This window comes from Salmo trutta, chromosome 31 (assembly GCF_901001165.1).
Source record: "Salmo trutta chromosome 31, fSalTru1.1, whole genome shotgun sequence".
Lineage (NCBI taxonomy): Eukaryota > Metazoa > Chordata > Actinopteri > Salmoniformes > Salmonidae > Salmo > Salmo trutta.
This window is the reverse complement of record NC_042987.1, coordinates 40,888,820-40,914,557: the sequence shown is the minus strand read 5'-3', so window position 1 is coordinate 40,914,557 and position 25,738 is coordinate 40,888,820. Positions and strand designations below refer to the sequence as shown.

The following is a 25,738-nucleotide window of genomic DNA, read 5'->3' as shown; positions in this document are numbered from 1 at the left end:
TCCTCGGCACTGGCAGCTAGCTACGGGACTCCTCGGCACTGGCAGCTAGCTACGGGACTCCTCGGCACTGGCAGCTAGCTACGGGACTCCTCGGCACTGGCAGCTAGCTACGGGACTCCTCGGCACTGGCAGCTAGCTACGGGACTCCTCGGCACTGGCAGCTAGCTACGGGACTCCTCGGCACTGGCAGCTAGCTACGGGACTCCTCGGCACTGGCAGCTAGCTACGGGACTCCTCGGCACTGGCAGCTAGCTACGGGACTCCTCGGCACTGGCAGCTAGCTACGGGACTCCTCGGCACTGGCTCCTCGGCACTGGCAGCTAGCTACGGGACTCCTCGGCACTGGCAGCTAGCTACGGGACTCCTCGGCACTGGCAGCTAGCTACGTGACTCCTCGGCACTGGCAGCTAGCTACGTGACTCCTCGGCACTGGCAGCTAGCTACGTGACTCCTCGGCACTGGCAGCTAGCTACGTGACTCCTCGGCACTGGCAGCTAGCTACGTGACTCCTCGGCACTGGCAGCTAGCTACGTGACTCCTCGGCACTAACAGCTAGCTACGTGACTCCTCAGCACTAACAGCTAGCTACGGGACTCCTCAGCACTAGCAGCTAGCTACGGGACTCCTCAGCACTAGCAGCTAGCTACGGGACTCCTCAGCACTAGCAGCTAGCTACGGGACTCCTCAGCACTGGCAGCTAGCTACGTGACTCCTCAGCACTAACAGCTAGCTACGTGACTCCTCAGCACTAACAGCTAGCTACGTGACTCCTCAGCACTGGCAGCTAGCTACGTGACTCCTCAGCACTAGCAGCTAGCTACGTGACTCCTCAGCACTAACAGCTAGCTACGGGACTCCTCAGCACTAGCAGCTAGCTACGGGACTCCTCAGCACTAGCAGCTAGCTACGAGACTCCTCAGCACTAGCAGCTAGCTACGGGACTCCTCAGCACTGGCAGCTAGCTACGGGACTCCTCAGCACTAGCAGCTAGCTACGAGACTCCTCAGCACTAGCAGCTAGCTTTTCAAGCCATGATTCAGAGCTTTTCTATTGTCATATGTACATGTCAGACTGTACTGTCAGGAGACTGTAAACGCCCTGCTCAGCACTGTAACCCCCCTAATATACTGTACTGTCAGGAGACTGTAAACACCCTGCTCAGCACTGTAACCCCCCTAATATACTGTACTGTCAGGAGACTGTAAACACCCTGCTCAGCACTGTAACCCCCTCTAATATACTGTATTGTCAGGAGACTGTAAACGCCCTGCTCAGCACTGTAACCCCCCTAATATACTGTACTGTCAGGAGACTGTAAACGCCCTGCTCAGCACTGTAACCCCCCTAATATACTGTACTGTCAGGAGACTGTAAACGCCCTGCTCAGCACTGTAACCCCCCTAATATACTGTACTGTCAGGAGACTGTAAACACCCTGCTCAGCACTGTAACCCCCCTAATATACTGTACTGTCAGGAGACTGTAAACACCCTGCTCAGCACTGTAACCCCCCTAATATACTGTACTGTCAGGAGACTGTAAACACCCTGCTCAGCACTGTAACCCCCCTAATATACTGTACTGTCAGGAGACTGTAAACGCCCTGCTCAGCACTGTAACCCCCTTAATACACTGTACTGTCAGGAGACTGTAAACACCCTGCTCAGCACTGTAACCCCCCTAATATACTGTACTGTCAGGAGACTGTAAACACCCTGCTCAGCACTGTAACCCCCCTAATATACTGTACTGTCACTAGACTGTAAACGCCCTGCTCAGCACTGTAACCCCTCCTAATATACTGTACTGTCAGGAGACTGTAAACGCCCTGCTCAGCACTGTAACCCCCCTAATATACTGTACTGTCAGGAGACTGTAAACGCCCTGCTCAGCACTGTAACCCCTAATATACTGTACTGTCAGGAGACTGTAAACACCCTGCTCAGCACTGTAACCCCCCTAATATACTGTACTGTCAGGAGACTGTAAACACCCTGCTCAGCACTGTAACCCCCCTAATATACTGTACTGTCAGGAGACTGTAAACGCCCTGCTCAGCACTGTAACCCCCCTAATATACTGTACTGTCAGGAGACTGTAAACACCCTGCTCAGCACTGTAACCCCCCTAATATACTGTACTGTCAGGAGACTGTAAACGCCCTGCTCAGCACTGTAACCCCCTCTAATATACTGTACTGTCAGGAGACTGTAAACGCCCTGCTCAGCACTGTAACCCCCCCTAATATACTGTACTGTCAGGAGACTGTAAACACCCTGCTCAGCACTGTAACCCCCTTAATATACTGTACTGTCAGGAGACTGTAAACGCCCTGCTCAGCACTGTAACCCCCTCTAATATACTGTACTGTCAGGAGACTGTAAACGCCCTGCTCAGCACTGTAACCCCCTAATATACTGTACTGTCAGGAGACTGTAAACACCCTGCTCAGCACTGTAACCCCCTAATATACTGTACTGTCAGGTTAATTAATTAATCAGTAGGTACGATGTCTTACCTGGTTATTCCTGGCAGGTGTGCTGTATCCAGCTGCGGCTGGGAAGTGTTCTGCTGCCTTCTCCTTTTTCTCCTTCCCTCCTTTCTCCTTCCCTCCTTTCTCCTGCTTAGGCTCAGAGTCTGCTCCTGATTCAGTCGTCATGGCGAATCACACTGGAACAGAGAGAAAGGAGGAGGAGGAGGAAGAGAAAGAAAGACAGAGATAGGAGGAGGAAGAGAGGATTTAGATGAGTCATGTAATTTCATCCAGCCGTGATACCCACCATCTCAGATTGTTCTGAAATTGTTTTTGTAGTTAGAAACAGGTAAGATTGGCATTCCTGAAACATTATTTTGTTTAAATAAAATGTTCTCTGAGAAAGTAGGCTAATTAATAGTACCCAAATTGGCCATTTTAATTTATAGGATTCATATAATATTCAATAAATATAGTACTCAACATCCGATTTGGACTAAACTATTTCCTATCAACGAGTAAGACATGAGGAATCCCACCCACCAAAAATAGAAAGCTTCCCAAGGACCCCGCCATGCCAATCCCACCCCAACAACCAGCATAAAGTATAAGTTCTCTAAGTAGTATGATGCTGCGGATTGGAATATTGCTTCTCCATACTATGTAATGTATTCCCTGTGAATATATATATTTTTTCTGTTCAGAGAAATTAGTATTTGAAGTCGCTTGCACTGGGGCGGCAGGGTAGCCTAGTGGTTAGAGTGGAGGGGCGGCAGCGTAGCCTAGTGGTTAGAGTGGAGGGGCGTCAGGTGGCCTAGTGGTTAGAGTGGAGGGGCGGCAGGTGGCCTAGTGTTTAGAGCGTTGGACTAGTAACCGAAAGGTTACAAGTTCGAATCTCCGAGCTGACAAGGTACACATCTGTCGTTCTGCCCCTGAACAAGGCAGTTAACCCACTGTTCCTAGGCCGTCATTGTAAATCAGAGGGATAGGGGGCAGTATTTTCACGTTTGGATGAAAAGCATGCCCAGAGTAAACTGCCTGCTACTCGAACCCAGAGTCAAATATTTGCATGTTATTAGTAGATTTGGATAGAAAACACTCTGAAGATTCTAAAACTGTTTGAATGATGTCTGTGAGTATAACAGAACTCATATGGCAGGCAAAAACCTGAGAAACAAATCCAACCAGGAAGTGGGAAATCTGAGGCTTGTAGTTTTTCTTTCTAATCCCTATCGAAACTACAATGTCTGTGGGGTCACATTGCACTTCCTAAGGCTTCCATTGGCTGTCAACAGCCTTTAGAAACTTTTTTTATGCGTCTCCTGTTACTGGGCAGAGAATAGGAGCTCAGTCAATGAGTGGACTGCCTGGGACCAGCGAGTTGTTTACTGCGCAGGCACACATGGCGCGCCGCTCATTCTTTTTCTTCTGTAATGAATACGCTATTGTCCGGTTGGAATATTATCAAAGTTTTATGTTAAAAAGACCCTAAGGATTGATTGTAAACATCGTTTGACATGTTTCTAAGAACGGTAATGGAACTTTATGACTTTTTGTCTCTGGTTTTACGCTCGCGCATTTTGCCTTTGGATAGTGATTTGAACGCGCGAACAAAAGGACGTATTTGGATATAAATATGGAGTATTTCGAACAAAAAGAACATTTCTTGTGGAAGTGGGAGTCCTGGGAGTGCATTCCGACAAAGATCAGTAAAGGTAAGGGAAGATTTATAATACTAATTCTGAGTTTAGTTGACTCCAGAACTTGGCGTGTAACTGTATAGCTTGCTTTGATGGCTGAGCTCTGTACTCAGAATATTGAAAAATGTGCTTTCGCCGTAAAGCTATTTGAAAATCTGACACAGCGGTTGCATTAAGGAGAAGTGTATCTATAATTATTTCAATAACTGTTTTAAAGTTTATCAACGTTTATGATGAGTATTTCTGTAACTTGATGTGCTTATTCACCGGACGTTTTGGGTGGCAATACATTTTCTGAACATCACGCGCCAATGTAAAATGTTTTTTTGTTGATATAAATATGAACTTTATCTAACAAAACATACATGTATTGTGTAACATGAAGTCCTATGAGTGCCATCTGATGAAGATCGTCAAAGGTTAGTGATTCATGTTAGCTGTATTTCTGATGCCTCTCCTTGCTTGGAAAATGGCTATGTGGTTTTTCTTGTGAAGTTGATGTCCTAACATAATAAAGGTAAAAAACCTTAAATAAACTAGGTGCATGAATAGAGTAACAGACTAGCACTAATAATGGACAAACCTGCCAGGAACAAACCTTTCAAATGGGAAAACTATCACCACATTAAAGGGAAGGAAACATCTAATTGTGTATCTGTCAAACAGAAAAACCTCTCAACCACTCTCTGATCACCATCCTGGTTATCTAGGGACGGCCAACAAGCTTCTGTAGACTATGTGAAGTACCTAGAGGTTTGTAGTATGGATGTCTGACAGAGTGCTTCCTCCTGCCATATCTAGGGCTAGGGGCTCTTACCCACAGAGAGAGAGATTTAACACCTCCTGCCATATCTAGGGCTAGGGGCTCTTACCCACAGACATGGTAATAGAGGGCCTCCAGGATTCCACAGCCAATACCTCAGCGAAGTACAGGCACGCTGCAAAAGCTCTGAATACGTAGCGGACGGTGCTAATGGGACATTTAGTAACTGTATCGTGAAAAACACTGAACAGTGGAACAGCTGTGAGGTCATTGTTATGACTCCGTTACAAGAGAAAGTTGAAGTCGTGCAGAAGGGACCACTGTTCACCGTCTTCAATTCCTGTCCTGACTAAGGATTTGTTGTTTCACTGTTAGCTTAGAACGTAGCGATAGAATCTACCTTCTCTACCCTTCTCTCTTGGCTGTGTTGACGTGGCAACTGAGCTGGGAATAGGATTACAATGAGATGCCAAAGCAGGCTCTGCCAACCCACAACAATACACTACCCACTCACTCAGAGAAGAGAGAAGGTTATTTAGTTTAAAAGGATTTGGATAATGTTGATTTCATTTCGTTATAAATCCAGCCTTGTTTTCATAGAACAGAAATAAACCCTTTGAAAGCCATAAGCAGCTTGTTTCTTTAGGCTGCATACCAAATGGCACCCTATTCCCTACATAGAGCACTACTTTAGACCAGAGCCTATAGGGTAGTTGTGCACTACTTTAGACCAGAGCCATTAGGGTAGTAGTGCACTATGTAGGGAATAGGGTGCCATTTGGGAGACATTCTTACTGTTTTTATCCTGGGATTGGACTGGGAGTGACTCCAGAACATGTGTTTATTAAGGCTAGAGATGGACTGGGAGTGACTCCAGAACATGTGTTTATTAAGGCTAGAGATGGACTGGGAGTGACTCCAGAACATGTGTTTATTAAGGCTAGAGATGGACTGGGAGTGACTCCAGAACATGTGTTTATTAAGGCTAGAGATGGACTGGGAGTGACTCCAGAACATGTGTTCACATTGCTAGAGATGGACTGGGAGTGACTCCAGAACATGTGTTTATTAAGGCTAGAGATGGACTGGGAGTGACTCCAGAACATGTGTTTATTAAGGCTAGAGATGGACTGGGAGTGACTCCAGAACATGTGTTTACAGGGCTAGAGATGGACTGGGAGTGACTCCAGAACATGTGTTTATTAAGGCTAGAGATGGACTGGGAGTGACTCCACAACATGTGTTTATTAAGGCTAGAGATGGACTGGGAGTGACTCCAGAACATGTGTTTACAGGGCTAGAGATGGACTGGGAGTGACTCCAGAACATGTGTTTATTAAGGCTAGAGATGGACTGGGAGTGACTCCAGAACATGTGTTTATTAAGGCTAGAGATGGACTGGGAGTGACTCCAGAACATGTGTTTATTAAGGCTAGAGATGGACTGGGAGTGACTCCAGAACATGTGTTTATTAAGGCTAGAGATGGACTGGGAGTGACTCCAGAACATGTGTTTATTAAGGCTAGAGATGGACTGGGAGTGACTCCAGAACATGTGTTTATTAAGGCTAGAGATGGACTGGGAGTGACCCAGAACATGTGTTTATTAAGGCTAGAGATGGACTGGGAGTGACTCCAGAACATGTGTTTATTAAGGCTAGAGATGGACTGGGAGTGACTCCAGAACATGTGTTTACAGGGCTAGAGATGGACTGGGAGTGACTCCAGAACATGTGTTTATTAAGGCTAGAGATGGACTGGGAGTGACTCCAGAACATGTGTTTATTAAGGCTAGAGATGGACTGGGAGTGACTCCAGAACATGTGTTTATTAAGGCTAGAGATGGACTGGGAGTGACTCCAGAACATGTGTTTATTAAGGCTAGAGATGGACTGGGAGTGACTTCAGAACATGTGTTTATTAAGGCTAGAGATGGACTGGGAGTGACTTCAGAACATGTGTTTACAGGGCTAGAGATGGACTGGGAGTGACTCCAGAACATGTGTTTACAGGGCTAGAGATGGACTGGGAGTGACTCCAGAACATGTGTTTATTAAGGCTAGAGATGGACTGGGAGTGACTCCAGAACATGTGTTTATTAAGGCTAGAGATGGACTGGGAGTGACTCCAGAACATGTGTTTACAGGGCTAGAGATGGACTGGGAGTGACTCCTTAACATGTGTTTATTAAGGCTAGAGATGGACTGGGAGTGACTCCAGAACATGTGTTTATTAAGGCTAGAGATGGACTGGGAGTGACTCCAGAACATGTGTTTACAGGGCTAGAGATGGACTGGGAGTGACTCCAAAACATGTGTTTACAGGGCTAGAGATGGACTGGGAGTGACTCCAGAACATGTGTTTATTAAGGCTAGAGATGGACTGGGAGTGACTCCAGAACATGTGTTTATTAAGGCTAGAGATGGACTGGGAGTGACTCCAGAACATGTGTTTATTAAGGCTAGAGATGGACTGGGAGTGACTCCAGAACATGTGTTTACAGGGCTAGAGATGGACTGGGAGTGACTCCTTAACATGTGTTTATTAAGGCTAGAGATGGACTGGGAGTGACTCCAGAACATGTGTTTATTAAGGCTAGAGATGGACTGGGAGTGACTCCAGAACATGTGTTTACAGGGCTAGAGATGGACTGGGAGTGACTCCAGAACATGTGTTTACAGGGCTAGAGATGGACTGGGAGTGACTCCAGAACATGTGTTTATTAAGGCTAGAGATGGACTGGGAGTGACTCCAGAACATGTGTTTATTAAGGCTAGAGATGGACTGGGAGTGACTCCAGAACATGTGTTTATTAAGGCTAGAGATGGACTGGGAGTGACTGCAGAACATGTGTTTACAGGGCTAGAGATGGACTGGGAGTGACTCCAGAACATGTGTTTATTAAGGCTAGAGATGGACTGGGAGTGACTCCAGAACATGTGTTTATTAAGGCTAGAGATGGACTGGGAGTGACTCCAGAACATGTGTTTACAGGGCTAGAGATGGACTGGGAGTGACTCCAGAACATGTGTTTATTAAGGCTAGAGATGGACTGGGAGTGACTCCAGAACATGTGTTTATTAAGGCTAGAGATGGACTGGGAGTGACTCCAGAACATGTGTTTATTAAGGCTAGAGATGGACTGGGAGTGACTGCAGAACATGTGTTTATTAAGGCTAGAGATGGACTGGGAGTGACTGCAGAACATGTGTTTACAGGGCTAGAGATGGACTGGGAGTGACTCCAGAACATGTGTTTATTAAGGCTAGAGATGGACTGGGAGTGACTCCAGAACATGTGTTTATTAAGGCTAGAGATGGACTGGGAGTGACTCCAGAACATGTGTTTATTAAGGCTAGAGATGGACTGGGAGTGACCCAGAACATGTGTTTACAGGGCTAGAGATGGACTGGGAGTGACTCCAGAACATGTGTTTATTAAGGCTAGAGATGGACTGGGAGTGACTCCAGAACATGTGTTTATTAAGGCTAGAGATGGACTGGGAGTGACTCCAGAACATGTGTTTATTAAGGCTAGAGATGGACTGGGAGTGACTCCAGAACATGTGTTTATTAAGGCTAGAGATGGACTGGGAGTGACTTCAGAACATGTGTTTATTAAGGCTAGAGATGGACTGGGAGTGACTCCAGAACATGTGTTTACAGGGCTAGAGATGGACTGGGAGTGACTCCAGAACATGTGTTTATTAAGGCTAGAGATGGACTGGGAGTGACTCCAGAACATGTGTTTATTAAGGCTAGAGATGGACTGGGAGTGACTCCAGAACATGTGTTTATTAAGGCTAGAGATGGACTGGGAGTGACTGCAGAACATGTGTTTACAGGGCTAGAGATGGACTGGGAGTGACTCCAGAACATGTGTTTATTAAGGCTAGAGATGGACTGGGAGTGACTCCAGAACATGTGTTTATTAAGGCTAGAGATGGACTGGGAGTGACTCCAGAACATGTGTTTACAGGGCTAGAGATGGACTGGGAGTGACTCCAGAACATGTGTTTATTAAGGCTAGAGATGGACTGGGAGTGACTCCAGAACATGTGTTTATTAAGGCTAGAGATGGACTGGGAGTGACTCCAGAACATGTGTTTATTAAGGCTAGAGATGGACTGGGAGTGACTCCAGAACATGTGTTTATTAAGGCTAGAGATGGACTGGGAGTGACTTCAGAACATGTGTTTACAGGGCTAGAGATGGACTGGGAGTGACTCCAGAACATGTGTTTATTAAGGCTAGAGATGGACTGGGAGTGACTCCAGAACATGTGTTTATTAAGGCTAGAGATGGACTGGGAGTGATTCAGGATGCATTAAGATTACCAGATCCTTTAAATTGATCCTAAATTAGGGCTGGGTGATATCACCAAAATATCATATCACAATATTTTTCACATTGAGAGTATTTGATGTTTTTGAAAAATAAAAAAGTTTGATATTTGCTTTATCGGTTGTGCATAACCCTAGGGTGGCTTAAGATACATTCTAAGTGGTTTTAAATGAGGCTTTCTCCATTCTGATTGAAGTTCGATTGAACAGTATAAAACAACCAGAGGACGCTACCCACTCTCCATATTTTCAAGCATAGTGGTGGCTGCATCATGTTATGGGTATGCTTGTAATCGTTAAGGACTGGGGGAGTTTTTCAGGATAAAAAAAGAAGCAGAATGGCGCTAAGCTCAGGCAAAATCCAAGAGGAAAACCTGGTTCAGTCTGCTTTCTACCAGACACTGGGAGATGACGTACCAAATCTACACTGGAGTTGCTCCCCAAGAAGACAGTGGACGTTCCCGAGTGGCCGAGTTACAGTTTTCACTTAAATCAACTTGAAAATCTATGGCAAGACCTGAAAACGGTTTTCCTTCGTTTTCCTCTGTCAATTAGGTTAGTATTGTGGAGTAACTACAACATTGTTTACCCGTCTACCAATAGGTAACCTTCTTTGCGAGGCATTTGGAAAACCTCCCTGGACTTTGTGGTTGAATCTGTTTGAAATTCACTGACCTTACAGATAATCATGTGTGGGGTACAGAGATGAGGTAGTCATTCAGAAATCATGTTAAACACTACTATTGCACACAGAGTGAGTCCATGTAACTTATTATGTGACTTGTTAAGCACATTTTTACTCCTGAACTTATTTAGGCTTTCCATAACAAATAATTTGAATACTTGACTCAAGACATTTCTTGTTTTTCCATTTGTAATTAATTTGTAAAACATAAAAAAAAATTGATCTGTTGCATTATTCCACTTTGACATTATGTGGTATTGTGTGTAGGCCAGTGACAACAAAATCTACATTTAATCCATGTTGAATTCAGACTGTAACACAACAACATGTGGAAAAAGTCCAGGGGTATGAATCCTTTCTGAAGGCCCTGTACATAATAACTAGCAGAACCCAAGACATCACATACTGTAGCTAGCATGGCATTCTGTACAAAGTGTTCTAGGAGGAATTGAATGTTGATTTGTAATTGCTTTGTAACGCACACCGTTGGACAGGGGTCTGCTGCACACAGTCAGGATGACATGCCATCTGTGCTCCTGTGTGTGCTCTGTTACCCAGAACTACAGATCCACAGCTGGACCCCATGTCTCTCTTCTCCACCCCTCTCATCCCTCTCTCCACCCCTCTCATCCCTCTTCTCCACCCCTCTCATCCCTCTTCTCCACCCCTCTCATCCCTCCCTCCACCCCTCTCATCCCTCTCTCCACCCCTCTCATCCCTCTCTCCACCCCTCTCATCCCTCTCTCCACCACTCTCATCCCTCTCTCCACCCCTCTCATCCCTCCCTCCACCCTCTCATCCCTCTCTCCACCCCCTCTCCACCCCTCGCATCCCTCCACCCCTCTCATCCCTCCCTCCACCCCTCTCATCCCTCTCTCCACCCCCTCTCCACCCCTCGCATCCCTCCACCCCTCTCATCCCTCCCTCCACCCCTCTCAACCCTCTTCTCCACCCCTCTCTCCACCCCTCGCATCCCTCCACCCCTCTCATCCCTCTCTCCACCCCTCTCATCCCTCTCTCCACCCCTCTCATCCCTCTCTCCACCACTCTCATCCCTCTCTCCACCCCTCGCATCCCTCCCAGACACTATGACTGGCTGGAGGCTGGACACAGACACTATGACTGGCTGGAGGCAGGACACAGACACTATGACAGGCTGGAGGCAGGACACAGACACTATGACTGGCTGGAGGCAGGACACAGACACTATGACTGGCTGGAGGCAGGACACAGACACTATGACTGGCTGGAGGCAGGACACAGACACTATGACTGGCTGGAGGCAGGACACAGCCACTATGACTGGCTGGAGGCAGGACACAGACACTATGACTGGCTGGAGGCAGGACACAGACACTATGACTGGCTGGAGGCAGGACACAGACACTATGACTGGCTGGAGGCAGGACACAGACAGCACCCAACACTATGACTGGCTGGAGGCTGGACACAGACACTATGACTGGCTGGAGGCAGGACACAGACACTATGACTGGCTGGAGGCAGGACACAGACGCTATGACTGGCTGGAGGCAGGACACAGACACTATGACTGGCTGGAGGCAGGACACAGACACTATGACTTACTGGAGGCAGGACACAGACAGCACCCAACACTATGACTGGCTGGAGGCAGGACACAGACAGCACCCAACACTATGACTGGCTGGAGGCAGGACACAGACACTATGACTGGCTGGAGGCAGGACACAGACAGCACCCAACACTATGACTGGCTGGAGGCAGGACACGGACACTATGACTGGCTGGAGGCAGGACACAGACACTATGACTGGCTGGAGGCAGGACACAGACACTATGACTGGCTGCAGGCAGGACACAGACACTATGACTGGCTGGAGGCAGGACACAGACACTATGACAGGCTGGAGGCAGGACACAGACACTATGACTGGCTGGAGGCAGGACACAGACACTATGACTGGCTGGAGGCAGGACACAGACACTATGACTGGCTGGAGGCAGGACACAGACAGCACCCAACACTATGACTGGCTGGAGGCAGGAAACGGACACTATGACTGGCTGGAGGCAGGACACAGACACTATGACTGACTGGATGCTGGACACAGACACTAAGACTGGCTGGAGGCAGGACACAGGCACTATGACTGGCTGGAGGCAGGACACAGACACTATGACTGGCTGCAGGCAGGACACAGACACTATGACTGGCTGGAGGCAGGACACAGACAGCACCCAACACTATGACTGGCTGGAGGCAGGACACAGACACTATGACTGGCTGGAGGCAGGACACAGACACTATGACTGGCTGGAGACAGGACACAGACACTATGACTGGCTGGAGGCAGGACACAGACACTATGACTGGCTGGAGGCAGGACACAGACACTATGACTGGCTAGAGGCAGGACACAGACAGCACCCAACACTATGACTGGCTGGAGGCAGGACACAGACACTATGACTGGCTGGAGGCAGGACACAGACACTATGACTGGCTGGAGGCTGGACACAGACATTATGACTGGCTGCAGGCAGGACACAGACACTATGACTGGCTGGAGGCAGGACACAGACACTATGACTGGCTGGAGGCAGGACACAGACAGCACCCAACACTATGACTGGCTGGAGGCAGGACACAGACACTATGACTGGCTGGAGGCAGGACACAGACACTATGACTGGCTGGAGGCAGGCCACAGGCAGCACCCAACACTATGACTGGCTGGAGGCAGGACACGGACACTATGACTGGCTGGAGGCAGGACACAGACACTATGACTGGCTGGAGACAGGACACAGACAGCACCCAACACTATGACTGGCTGGAGGCAGGACACAGACACTATGACTGGCTGGAGGCAGGACACAGACACTATGACTGGCTGGAGGCAGGACACAGACATTATGACTGGCTGCAGGCAGGACACAGACACTATGACTGGCTGGAGGCAGGACACAGACACTATGACTGGCTGCAGGCAGGACACAGACACTATGACTGGCTGGAGGCACGACACAGACAGCACCCAACACTATGACTGGCTGGAGGCAGGACACAGACACTATGACTGGCTGGAGGCAGGACACAGACACTATGACTGGCTGGAGGCAGGCCACAGGCAGCACCCAACACTATGACTGGCTGGAGGCAGGACACGGACACTATGACTGGCTGGAGGCAGGACACAGACACTATGACTGGCTGGAGACAGGACACAGACACTATGACTGGCTGCAGGCAGGACACAGACACTATGACTGGCTGGAGGCACGACACAGACAGCACCCAACACTATGACTGGCTGGAAGCTAGATGCTGGCTGTGGGATATGATATCCCTAAGGAAGAGCCATAATACTGGCTGTGGGATATGATATCCCAGCAATACTAAAACATGATGAGAAGTAGGCCTAAATTCCAAACACAATCTGACTTTCCACTAGAGGTCGACCGATTAAATCGGAATGGCCGATTAATTAGGGCCGATTTCAAGTTTTCATAACAATCAGTAATCGGTATTTTTGGACACCGATTTGCTGATCTTTTATTTATTTTTTTATACACCTTTATTTAACTAGGCAAGTCAGTTAAGAACAAATTCTTATTTTCAATGACGGCCTAGGAACAGTGGGTTAACTGCCTTGTTCAGGGGCAGAACGACCGATTTTTACCTTGTGAGCTCGGGGATTCGTTTTTGCACCCTTCCGGTTACTAGTCCAACGCTCTAACCACCTGCCTTACATTGCACTCCACGAGGAGCCTGCATGGCAGGCTGACTGCCTGTTACGCGAGGGCAGCAAGAGGCCAAGGTAAGTTGCTAGCTAGCATTAAACTTATCTTATAAAAAACAATCAATCTTAACATAATCACTAGTTAACTACACATGGTTGATGATATTACTAGTTTATCTAACGTGTCCTGCGTTGCATATAATCGATGCGGTGCCTGTTAATTTCTCATTGAATCACAGCCTACTTCGACAAACGAGTGATGATTTAACAAGCGCATTTGCGAAAAAAGCACTGTCATTGCACCAATGTACCTAACCATAAACATCAATGCCTTTCTTTAAAATCAATACACAAGTATATATTTTTAAACCTGCATATTTAGTTAATATTGCCTGCTAACATGAATTTCTTTTAACTAGGGGAGTTGTGTCACTTCTCTAGCGTTCCGTGCAAGCAGTCAGGGTATATGCAGCAGTTTGGGCCGCCTGGCTCATTGCGAACAGTGTGAAGTCCATTGATTCCTAACAAAGGCCGTAATTAATTTGCCAGAATTGTACATAATTATGACATAACATTGAAGGTTGTACAATGTAACAGCAATATTTAGACTTAGGGATGCCACCCGTTAGATAAAATACGGAACGGTTCCGTATTTCACTGAAAGAATAAACGTTTTGTTTTCAAAATGATAGTTTCCGGATTCGACCATTTTAATGACCTATGGCTCGTATTTCTGTGTGTTATGTTATAATTATTTAAACAAAATTGAACATGTTTCATTATTTATTTGAGGCTAAATTGATTTTTTTTATGTATTATATTAAAATAAGTGTTAATTCAGTATTGTTGTAATTGTCATTATTACAAATAAAAAATTAATAAAATCGGCCGAATAAATCGGTAGCGCCTTTTTTGGTCCTCCAATAATCGGTATCGGCGTTGAAAAATCATAATCGGTCGACCTCTACTTTCCACCTCTGAAACTTCCAAGTCATCTTGTTGACTTCTTCTCCACAAAATAGATCAAGAATTCTATGAACAAAACGACAGTAAAATGCGTTTAGTTTCTTTCTCAAAACAGATGACAATTCACCAGAAATATACAACTCCATGAGTACTTTAAAAATGTCAAAGATTGTGAAAACACAACTAACCAACAAGGTGCTGTTCATTTTCTGCTTGGTGAGGCTGAGATGTGGATTACTAGATTTAATAGAGTACAGATGGACTAAACCTCTTGATGGGATTAACTAGAACGCTAATCTCTAAAAATCACATGTAATGTCTGACTACTATACCAGGGAGATATTATGGTATTTCAGACCTTCATTAAATATTAGGCCTACTGTATATTGTACTGTATATTGTACTTCCAAAGGGGTCCTACTACATGTACTATACCAGTGAGATACAGTAGGCTATAACATAATACTGCAGACCATTGCAAGGTTTGTTCACTTCTGTGTTGTATCTATATCTCTCTTGACTTCCCTGTGGCTCAGTTGGTAGAGCATGGTGTTTGCAGCACCAGGGTTGTGGGTTCGATTCCCATGGGGGGCCAGTACAAAAAAAAAAAAAAAAAAAAAAAATGCTTGAAATGAAATGTATATATTCACTACTGTAAGTTGCTCTGGATAAGAGCGTCTGCTAAAATGACTAAAATGTTGAGAAAAAAAATGACTAGCCTGTACCAGCGACATATCGTTACTGTACTCTCTTCTACTTTAGGTCTTGTTCCCTTCAGTGTAACAGGATGTATTTACTGGCGCTCTAGATGGGTTCTCCGACTAACTACTACACCAGCAACGTATTACGCTACTTAATAATAAGGTCTTGTACACTTCAAAACGTACCATGATTATCACATCTGATATTATGACAGAATTAGCCTGTACTGTGGCTGATTTAATAAACCGCTACACGGATCACCATCAGGAGTAATAAGCATGAGGTCGCTCTTATACCTGCAGACAGTAATACCGTGGGGGGAGAGAGGTACCTCCTCTTCCATCCAAACCCTACAGCAATACGGGTCAGAATACAGGATGCCTCCTTCTTTCAGATAACAACATTGAATGGAAAACATACTGACAACGCCTTCGTAGCAAAGCATTGGTAACAACATAAAAACAGCATCTTAGCATTGCTTAGCTCTGCATGTTGTAATGGGGTGGAGGGAGAAAGTGTCAAGTCAGACTGCGACCATACCGTGTAGAGAATATGGTGCCATGATACCGACGTAGCGGACAACACATATTCGACATTGGAAACCACTCCCGTCGCATTGCAGATCAATAACAGTGAAATAGATTGGAAATAAAAACACATGACGGTGCAGAAAGGTTTTCTTATCGAACCGTATATAAAACATACTGTTGGATGGAAAGAGATTCAATCAGAAGTCAGGCTGTAGCTGACCCGACGTCTTAGGGAGTTGACATCCATGATGAATCACATTGACTCAAAACCATATGTTCTCCCTGCCAGCGTTCGCAAAACATGTTGTTTGTTTGTTGTTGTCAGTAAAATGATGTGATGAAGTATCAGACTAGGTTATACTGTTTGATGAGTGCAGGCTTTTCCTAACGTCAACATAAAGCACAGAAACACAGCTATTTGCTTCGTCAATACAATGATACTAGTCCGGCAGACTGCCGACATCATTTTAGAGAAACGTTACAATATAAAAAAAAACACAGACAGACGTGTCAGGAAAAAGGTTATGACAAAAACACGGAATAAACATATTGAATATGCCCCATGGCTGGTAATGCAAAACAGAAAACGAAGTCAGCTTTAATATACCGCTAGTTATAATGGTCGGGGAGAGAAATCAGCAAAACATCGCCTTTACACGTTAAAAATAAATTAAATATTCACATACCAGACAACACGTCTTCCAATCGGTTTAACGACAATAGAATAGAAACTGTATCCGATAAATAAATAATAATAATATGGTAATGCTCTCTCTCTGTGTGTGTCAGTTCGGTATTGCGCAGAGTAGATCCGTGGTCGAGCCTTCCTTCCGGATCCTCCACTATAGCAGCCTATCAGACTCGCCCGTCAGACTCGCCTATCAGAAACTCAGCTCAGTTTGGGATTCTGCGTGTGATACTCAGTGCTATCAGGGATACGTGGGACGTCCCTACTCTAAACTCTAACCTTTACCGTTTTAAATTTCAACTTCAATAGGGTGACGAGAGAGTTGGACGTCCCAAGGAACCCGAATGGCAAGGACTAGGTGATATTTTGGGAGTAGTGGTCCCTGATCTAAGATCAGTTTGTATTTCTCTACTATTGATTGGGGTTAGAGATCTTTCTCAAGTCCAAAAAGCCGAGAAGAGCTTTTTGAACCTGAGCAGGACCCGAGGACAACTAGACCCGAACCCACAAGGACCAAATGACAACCAGACCTAGACCAGGTCCAATTGGACCAGAGTGACAAAAATAATGATATGTTTATCAGCCAAGTTGCTCTTGCGGTTAACATTTACGTTTTAGTCAGTTAGCAGACACTCTTATCCAGAGCGACTTACAGTAGTGAATGCATACATTTCATTTCCTGCATTTTTTTTTTGTACTGGCCCCCCGTGGGAATCGAACCCACAACCCTGCCGTTGCACACACCATGCTCTACCAACTGAGCCACAGGGAAGACGAAAGTCTTTAAAAAATGTTGGCTAGGCCTTCTATAAGTCAATATATTCACTTTATTAGTGTAACATAAATATGCTGTAGGCTATGCAGAGCCGTGTTCAGGTCCACTCTGGTCTATCAGTTAAAGTTACATAGACACAACACCGAATGACTATCTTACAGACCTGACCTCGAGGAAAAGGTCAGGCCCCGCTCGGGTCCCGGGTCAGTTCTCAGGTATTCGGGTGGACCCGTGAAACCTCTAACTGGAGGTTAGTCTCAATGATATAAACCATGGATTGTTGATGCTATGTATTGGCCAATGAGAGGCTTCGAAAGCCATCGGTCAGCCATTATTGTTACTACCCAGAAGGAGCAGTACACCATAGGAATGAATGGAATTCTACAGTATTTAAATGAAATGATTCAAGGAAAACAATTACATGTATTGAATTTATATATACACTACCGGTCAAAGGTTTAATAACACCTACTCATTCCAGGGTTTTTCTTAATTTGACTATTTTCTACATTTGTAGAATAATAGTGAAGACATCAAAACTATGAAATAACACATATGGAATCGGGTAGTAACCAAAAAAAAGTCTTAAAATGTTGTCCTGAAGTGGATCCTTTGTTCGTACCGCCCAGGGCAATTGAACTGATTCCAGAGGCGAGTGAAGGAGAGTGATGGAGTGCTGCATCAGATGACCTGGCCTCCACAATCACCTGACCTCAACCCAATTGAGATGTTTTGGGATGAGTTGGACTGCAGAGTGAAGGAAAAGCAGCCAACAAGTGCTCAGCATATGTAGAAACTCCTTCAAGACTGTTGGAAAGCATTCCTCATTCATTTGGGGTGGCAGGGTGGCCTAGTGGTTAGAGCGTTTGGACTAGTAACCCAGAGGTTGCAAGATCGAATCCACGAGCTGACAAGGTAAACATCTGTCATTCTATCCCTGAACAAGGCAGTTAACCCACTAGGCCGTCATTGAAAATAAGAATTTGTTCTTAACTGACTTGACTAGTTAAAGAAATATATATATTTTGCTAGATAAGTCTGTGAGAACAATAGATGTTTTAAAGTAACAGCCTGGTTGGTCAAGAGGCTAACAACAGCTTAAGATGCAAGTTAGCAGTATATTAGCCTGAAATACACTACAGGCACTCTATGAGGAAACATCACACCAACACGTGATGTCTGGACTGGACTCTGTTCTGTGCTCCCTGGGGGTTTCCCCCCCCCTCCCTAACAAATGCACTTAAGTGGTGTTAAAAAGATCTGGCTCCCTTAATTGAATTGGACATGATTCATTTAGCCTGAAAGGGTTCTTTGTTTCCTCAGTATCATCCAATGTCTTCCCTCTAAGGTACTTTTCAACATGCTAACAGAGTTCACCAGAGGATGGTCGGACAGCCTGTCTCCTTATTAGTAAAACGGCATGACCTTGCACCTCTATGTCGCCAACATGTTCCTTTGACTGTTGATGTTCTGTTCTGATATCTATACAGTTAGACTCCTCGTGGGCCCTCAGTCCCACTGATTTAGGATATGATGACTGGGCCCACTGTGACCCAATCCTCCTCCTCCTCCTCCTCCTCCTCCTCCTCCTCCTCCTCCTCGAGTAGACCCGTCTTCTTCACGGTGAACTGCCTGGCCTTGCACATGTATGCCGCAAGCGCTTATCTTCCAGTAGAAGCATAGTGCCTCATAAATGCAGTGAGTAACCCTAACCTTTGAAATGTGTGTGTGTGTGTGTGTGTGTGCAAAGCAGTGGGATAAGTGACGATTGTGACTGTAGCTCCATGTGCTGCTCATAACCGTAGGACTCTGGTTGTGGGAGTGGTCAGCTGTACCCTCCTCTGATTGGTCAGCTCTCAACGACTTGCGTAGTGCCCGAACAGATTGCCATTTGTGACAATTCCCCTTCCCTTCCCTACATCCCACTGTCCTCAGCTCACATTCTGAATTACTCATGCTTTCATGTTAAAGGTACAGAAACCACAACACCCACTGTATTAGATCGAAGCTAAGTACATCAGGGATCTTCCAGTGGGAATATTGGTAGTTATGGATTGAAAGCATGGCTATTAACAAATTATACAATACAATAATTTAAAATGTTTAGCCTGGTCCCAGATCTGTTTGTTCCGCCTTGTCAACTCTTATGGTCCTATTGTTTGTGTGACCACAAGAGTTGGCAGGGATAGACAACACAGACCGACCGATCTAGGAGTTAGGAAACACAGACCGATCTAGGAGTTAGGAAACACAGACCGATCGATCTTGGAGTTAAGAAACACAGACTGACCGATCTTGGAGTTAGGAAACACAGACCGACCGATCTAGGAGTTAGGAAACACAGACCGACCGATCTAGGAGTTAGGAAACACAGACCGACCGATCTAGGAGTTAGGAAACACAGACCGACCGATCTAGGAGTTAGGAAACACAGACCGACCGATCTAGGAGTTAGGAAACACAGACCGATCGATCTAGGAGTTAGGAAACACAGACCGATCGATCTAGGAGTTAGGAAACACAGACCGATCGATCTAGGAGTTAGGAAACACAGACCGATCGATCTAGGAGTTAGGAAACACAGACCGATCGATCTAGGAGTTAGGAAACACAGACCGATCGATCTAGGAGTTAGGAAACACAGACCGATCGATCTAGGAGTTAGGAAACACAGACCGATCGATCTAGGAGTTAGGAAACACAGACCGATCGATCTAGGAGTTAGGAAACACAGACCGATCGATCTAGGAGTTAGGAAACACAGACCGATCGATCTAGGAGTTAGGAAACACAGACCGATCGATCTAGGAGTTAGGAAACACAGACCGATCGATCTAGGAATTAGGAAACACAGACCGATCGATCTAGGAGTTAGGAAACACAGACCGATCGATCTAGGAGTTAGGAAACACAGACCGATCGATCTAGGAGTTAGGAAACACAGACCGATCGATTTAGGAGTTAGGAAACACAAACAGATCTAGGAGTTAGGAAACACAAACAGATCTAGGAGTTAGGAAACACAAACAGATCTAGGAGTTAGGAAACACAAACAGATCTAGGAGTTAGGAAACACAAACAGATCTAGGAGTTAGGAAACACAAACAGATCTAGGAATTAGGAAACACAAACAGATCTAGGAGTTAGGAAACACAGACCGATCTAGGACCGGGCTTCACAGTCTCACCACTTCAGAGCAACAACATTTTCAAACAGATTTAAAAAGAGAGATGGACGTCACCAAAGGTCTGAAATGGAACCCTATTCCCTATATAGTGCACTACTTTAGACCAGAGCCCTATATAACCCTATTCCCTATATAGTGCACTACTTTAGACCAGGGCCCTATAGAACCCTATTCCCTATATAGTGCACTACTTTAGACCAGGGCCCTATGGAACCCTCTTCCCTATGTAGTGCACTACTTTTGACCAGAGCCCTGTGGGAGTAGGTAGGGAGTCATTTCAGAGGACGTCACCATGGCCCACTTGAATGAGCCTTCAAAGAGAAGCCAACCCTAAGCACTCCACTCCACTATTAATACCCATGGATAACCACCATCTTCAGCACCATAGCTTTACAAGGTAAAAACAAGGTCCATGCCATACTGAAGAGATAGATAACGGTTATCGTCATTGTCCCAGGCGAGATTGAGCCGGTATCCGTTATCTCACCCCTCTTCACCGACACCGAGGAAGTTTTTGCTAGCCTACGCAAAGCTAATGCTCACGTGTTGCCCAGACCACACTCTCTCTCTCTGTGTGTGTGTGTGTGTGTGTGTGTGTGTGTGTGTGTGTGTGTGTGTGTGCGCGCGCGCGTGTGTGTGAGAGATCAGACCACATTGACACTGGGAGGGAGGGAAGGACAGTCTGTACACACCTGGCAGAAGGAGGGACTGGGGCAAGGTGAGAGGGAAAAAGTCTCTCTGCTGATGGCACGAGTCTGATGACGACACCGACCTACTCAGCTCTATTCAGCCTCTGCTCAACCTCTATTCTACTCTATTCAGCCTCTGCTCAACCTCTATTCTACTCTATTCAGCCTCTGCTCAACCTCTATTCTACTCTATTCAGCCTCTACTCAGCCACTATTCTACTCTACTCAGCCTCTACTTAACCTCTACTCAGCCTCTATTCTACTCTATTCAGCCACTACTCAGCTACTATTCAGCTACTATTCAGCTACTATTCAGCTCAGCTCTACTCAGCTCAGCTCTATTCAGCTCTATTCAGCTCAGCTCTATTCAGCTCTATTCAGCTCTATTCAGCTCAGCTCTATTCAGCTCTATTCAGCTCAGCTCTATTCAGCTCTATTCAGCTGTCATGTGATTGCAGGTGGAATACACCACTGTCTCCTTCCCTCTTTCTCTACCAGCAAGTGGGCCAGGGTATGCTGAGTGTGTCAGGGTATGCTGACTGTGTCAGGGTATGCTTAGTGTCGTCAGGGTATGCTTAGTGTCATCAGGGTATGCTGAGTGCCTCAGGGTATGCTGAGCGCGTCAGGGTATGCTGAGCGTGTCAGGGTATGCTGAGCGTGTCAGGGTATGCTGAGCGTGTCAGGGTATGCTGAGCGTGTCAGGGTATGCTGAGCGTGTCAGGGTATGCTGAGCGTGTCAGGGTATGCTGAGCGTGTCAGGGTATGCTGAGCGTGTCAGGGTATGTTGAGCGTGTCAGGGTATGCTGAGCGTGTCAGGGTATGCTGAGCGTGTCAGGGTATGCTGAGTGTGTGTGGTGAATTTCTTCAACCTTTGTGCAGCTTATTGCTACATCATGATAAAGACAGACCAGCTATCACATGTGACTGACCTTTAACCCCAATCTGTCTCTCTCTCTCACACACACACACAGTCCTGCCAAATAGCTCTCAAGTGTAAGACAGGAGAGTGACTTTGCCTCCTGAGCAAATAAGATGTTGCGTCAGTATTAGTCTTAAAATGACAATGTCATTGATTCAAATGCCTCAGATACCTCAACTAAATAGGCTGCTTTTACACAGGTAGCCCAATTCGGATCTTTACTGACAAAAGAGCTCATCTGATTGGTCAAAATGCCAATTAGTGTATAAATCTCAGAACTAGGCTGCCTGTGTAAACACAAGCATACAGACACAGTAAAGTACACCTTATTAATACCATGTTTCATCTCTCAGTGTTGACCCTACTACAGTATGTTTCATCTCTCAGTGTTGACCCTACTACAGTATGTCTCATCTCTCAGTGTTAACCCTACTATAGTATGTCTCAATACCATGTTTCATCTCTCAGTGTTGACCCTACTACAGTATGTCTCATCTCTCAGTGTTAACCCTACTATAGTATGTCTCAATACCATGTTTCATCTCTCAGTGTTGACCCTACTACAGTATGTCTCAATACCATGTTTCATCTCTCAGTGTTGACCCTACTACAGTATGTCTCAATACCATGTTTCATCTCTCAGTGTTGACCCTACTACACTATGTCTCAATACCATGTTTCATCTCTCAGTGTTAACCCTACTACAGTATGTCTCAATACCATGTTTCATCTCTCAGTGTTGACCCTACTACAGTATGTCTCAATACCATGTTTCATCTCTCAGTGTTGACCCTACTACAGTATGTCTCAATACCATGTTTCATCTCTCAGTGTTGACCCTACTACAGTATGTCTCAATACCATGTTTCATCTCTCAGTGTTGGCCCTACTACAGTATGTCTCAATAGTAAGTTAACTATTACTGGCAAAACAATAAACGTAACGTTCCATGGACTTTACTCCGCTCCTATCGCCTAAACAGCGGAGGCTGCTGAGGGGAGGACGGCTCATCATAACGGCTAGAGTGAAGTGAATGGAAACGGTATGAAAACAGATGGAAACCATGTGTTTGGTACCATTCCATTCCGGCCATTGTCATGAGCCGTCCTCCCCTCAACAGCCTCCGCTGTTCCTAAGATCTAACCGGTCAAAAGAGGCAGAAGCTTTTTTTTTTATTCTATATTTCTAGTTCATAAACCCCATTTTCAACCACTGACCGTTGCTCATAGTGAAAAAGAACGAGACAACAAAATAACATACATACTGTCTCATTTTTTAAATCAAAACTACATCCATAATTGAAAACCATTATGATGATAAGTCACATACGTTTGTACCACAACCAATAGGATTAGTCAGCAGATATGGTCAGCACCATCGACATTAGAGCGATAACTGTTTAATATATCGACCCGTCAACAACTTAGTTTACGTGACTTCTTCAGTCCTCAGACACTTTTCAGAAACAAGTAGAAAACATCACATGAGAACAGACAGAATACACTTCCCCTTTCCAAACCTAAACCCCAACATGAAGATGTCTGTTCTCGGTCAGATGAGCGTGTCTGTGTGTGTGTGTGTGTGTGTGTGTGTGTGTGTGTGTGTGTGTCTGTACAGGAAAACAAGTTACGCTTGATCAGCACTTTAAACAAGGAGGAGAATTCAGGAAGGTCTAATGTGGAGGAATTTAGTTTTTTTTTTTAAAGTGCTGATATCAACATGTCACTAATCACACAGTCAACAGTCAGGACAGGCTTGGCTTATCAGATGCCATACGAGAGTATTTATTCTGCCTACAAAGATAATAATGTGCCTGGTATGATTAGTTCCTGGATCTGTCTTTCCCTTAATCATCAGTGTAATATCTTGGATCTTTCCTTTAATCATCAGTGTAATATCTTGGATCTTTCCTTTAATCATCAGTGTAATATCTTGGATCTTTCCTTTAATCATCAGTGTAATATCTTGGATCTTTCCCTTAATCATCAGTGTAATATCTTGGATCTTTCCCTTAATCATCAGTGTAATATCTTGGATCTTTCCTTTAATCATCAGTGTAATATCTTGGATCTTTCCCTTAATCATCAGTGTAATATCTTGGATCTTTCCCTTAATCATCAGTGTAATATCTTGGATCTTTCCTTTAATCATCAGTGTAATATCTTGGATCTTTCCCTTAATCATCAGTGTAATATCTTGGATGTTTAACATAGTGTTTCAATTCAACTGGTGATAAGAAGAAATATATTATAGAGTGTATACAGTATCTTCATTTGTTGAGAGAACAATGTTATGGGCAAGAGAAAATGTAAGAGTATTGTAAAAAAAAAAACACAACAAAAAAAAAAACAATGGAGTCTATTGCTGTGGTACTCACCATGTCAGTTACCAGTAACAGACAGACAGGTCGCAGACAGACAGGTCCCAGACAGACAGGTCGCAGACAGACAGGTCCCAGCATGTTGAAGGACAAAAACATTCTGTTAATAACTTCCCACGCTGTATATCACCATGTATATTGTATGCCTGTTCACTACCGCAGTATTGAATATGTGCACTAGTTAGAAAATGTATTTGATTTTGCTATAAAAACCTAGATCATTCATTGTCAAACTGAGTGCATGGACAGTCGGTTTGGGAAGAGTTTAGACAAAAAGCAGAAAGAATAATATTTTTAGAGAAACGTGTCTTGTGACAAGAGGGCGATCGCAGGGTCACGTTTTCTCATATACCAAATAACCGAAGACTATAGTTGTATTTTGGCATAAATATATATTCAAAACGTTCACACGTGGTGAAATATGCAGTCTCAATATTTGTTTCTCAACATGATACTAGGTTATTCCGAAATGTCGTTTTGGTGCTGAATCACAACGTGCTTTTTTAGTCTCTAGATGAAAAGGACAGAACACATTTTGACAAGTCAACTTATGGTCTACAAACATCTGGTTCAAATCAGTCAGATCAGCACGTTTCAAAACTGTCGCTCCTTCTAACAAAATACACTTTTACCAGATGTGATTCTGTCCCATGAAACAAACTCAAATTAACTCAAACTAAAAACACGTTACCTGACTCGCGTTCTTCTCAGAAACCCTTTCACGACCCCCAGATGTGACAAAACTGTCCCTAAGGAGAAGGATTTCCGACAAGGCGACCCTGCTCGGGAGAAGCTCCGTACAATTGTTTTTCTACACAACTTCGGTGGGAAGTTTTTACAGACCAGAGAGTTTTTACACCCAGAGGCGCAACATCGCGAGATTTCCGGGAACGCTTGCGAAACAGACCAGGCCGGGATTTGGGTTTCGGGAAGTTGAAAAATTCTTCCTTAGTTGTAAATATTCTCAAAATCTAAAAGGCACAACCTAGATTTGAGTATGTTATTACTCAAACCTAATGAAAGTGACAAACTAACACGTTTTAATTTATTTTCGTTAAAAAAAAAAGAAAGAAGCTTTATATCGAAGGAGTGCCAGTTCAAGTACAAGACGAGAGTTAGACCCAAAGACTTGTTTCAATACATGAGCGTAACTGGCCGATGTCACCAGGACCGGTTCTGGCAGTTCTGCCGCACTTCGGCTGACAAAACATGTGC

The 25,738-nt window shown here is 45.1% G+C and overlaps 1 protein-coding gene across 21 annotated transcripts in view; it reads right to left on the bottom strand.

The window, feature by feature from the left end:
- Window positions 1-25,404, bottom strand: part of epb41l3b (erythrocyte membrane protein band 4.1-like 3b) — a 108,472-nt gene extending 83,068 nt beyond the window's left edge. For 7 of the 21 annotated variants that reach the window (XM_029726574.1, XM_029726579.1, XM_029726568.1 and 4 more), the window contains exons 1-2: window positions 16,572-16,725; window positions 2,519-2,670 (exon numbers count right to left, since the gene is read on the bottom strand). In XM_029726574.1, coding sequence (XP_029582434.1) covers window positions 2,519-2,659 — 141 coding nt within the window. In that variant the 5' untranslated portion in view covers window positions 2,660-2,670; window positions 16,572-16,725. The other 14 variants (XM_029726580.1, XM_029726582.1, XM_029726581.1 and 11 more) reach the window with 8 other exon arrangements.
- Between the last annotated feature and the right edge of the window lie 334 nt (window positions 25,405-25,738).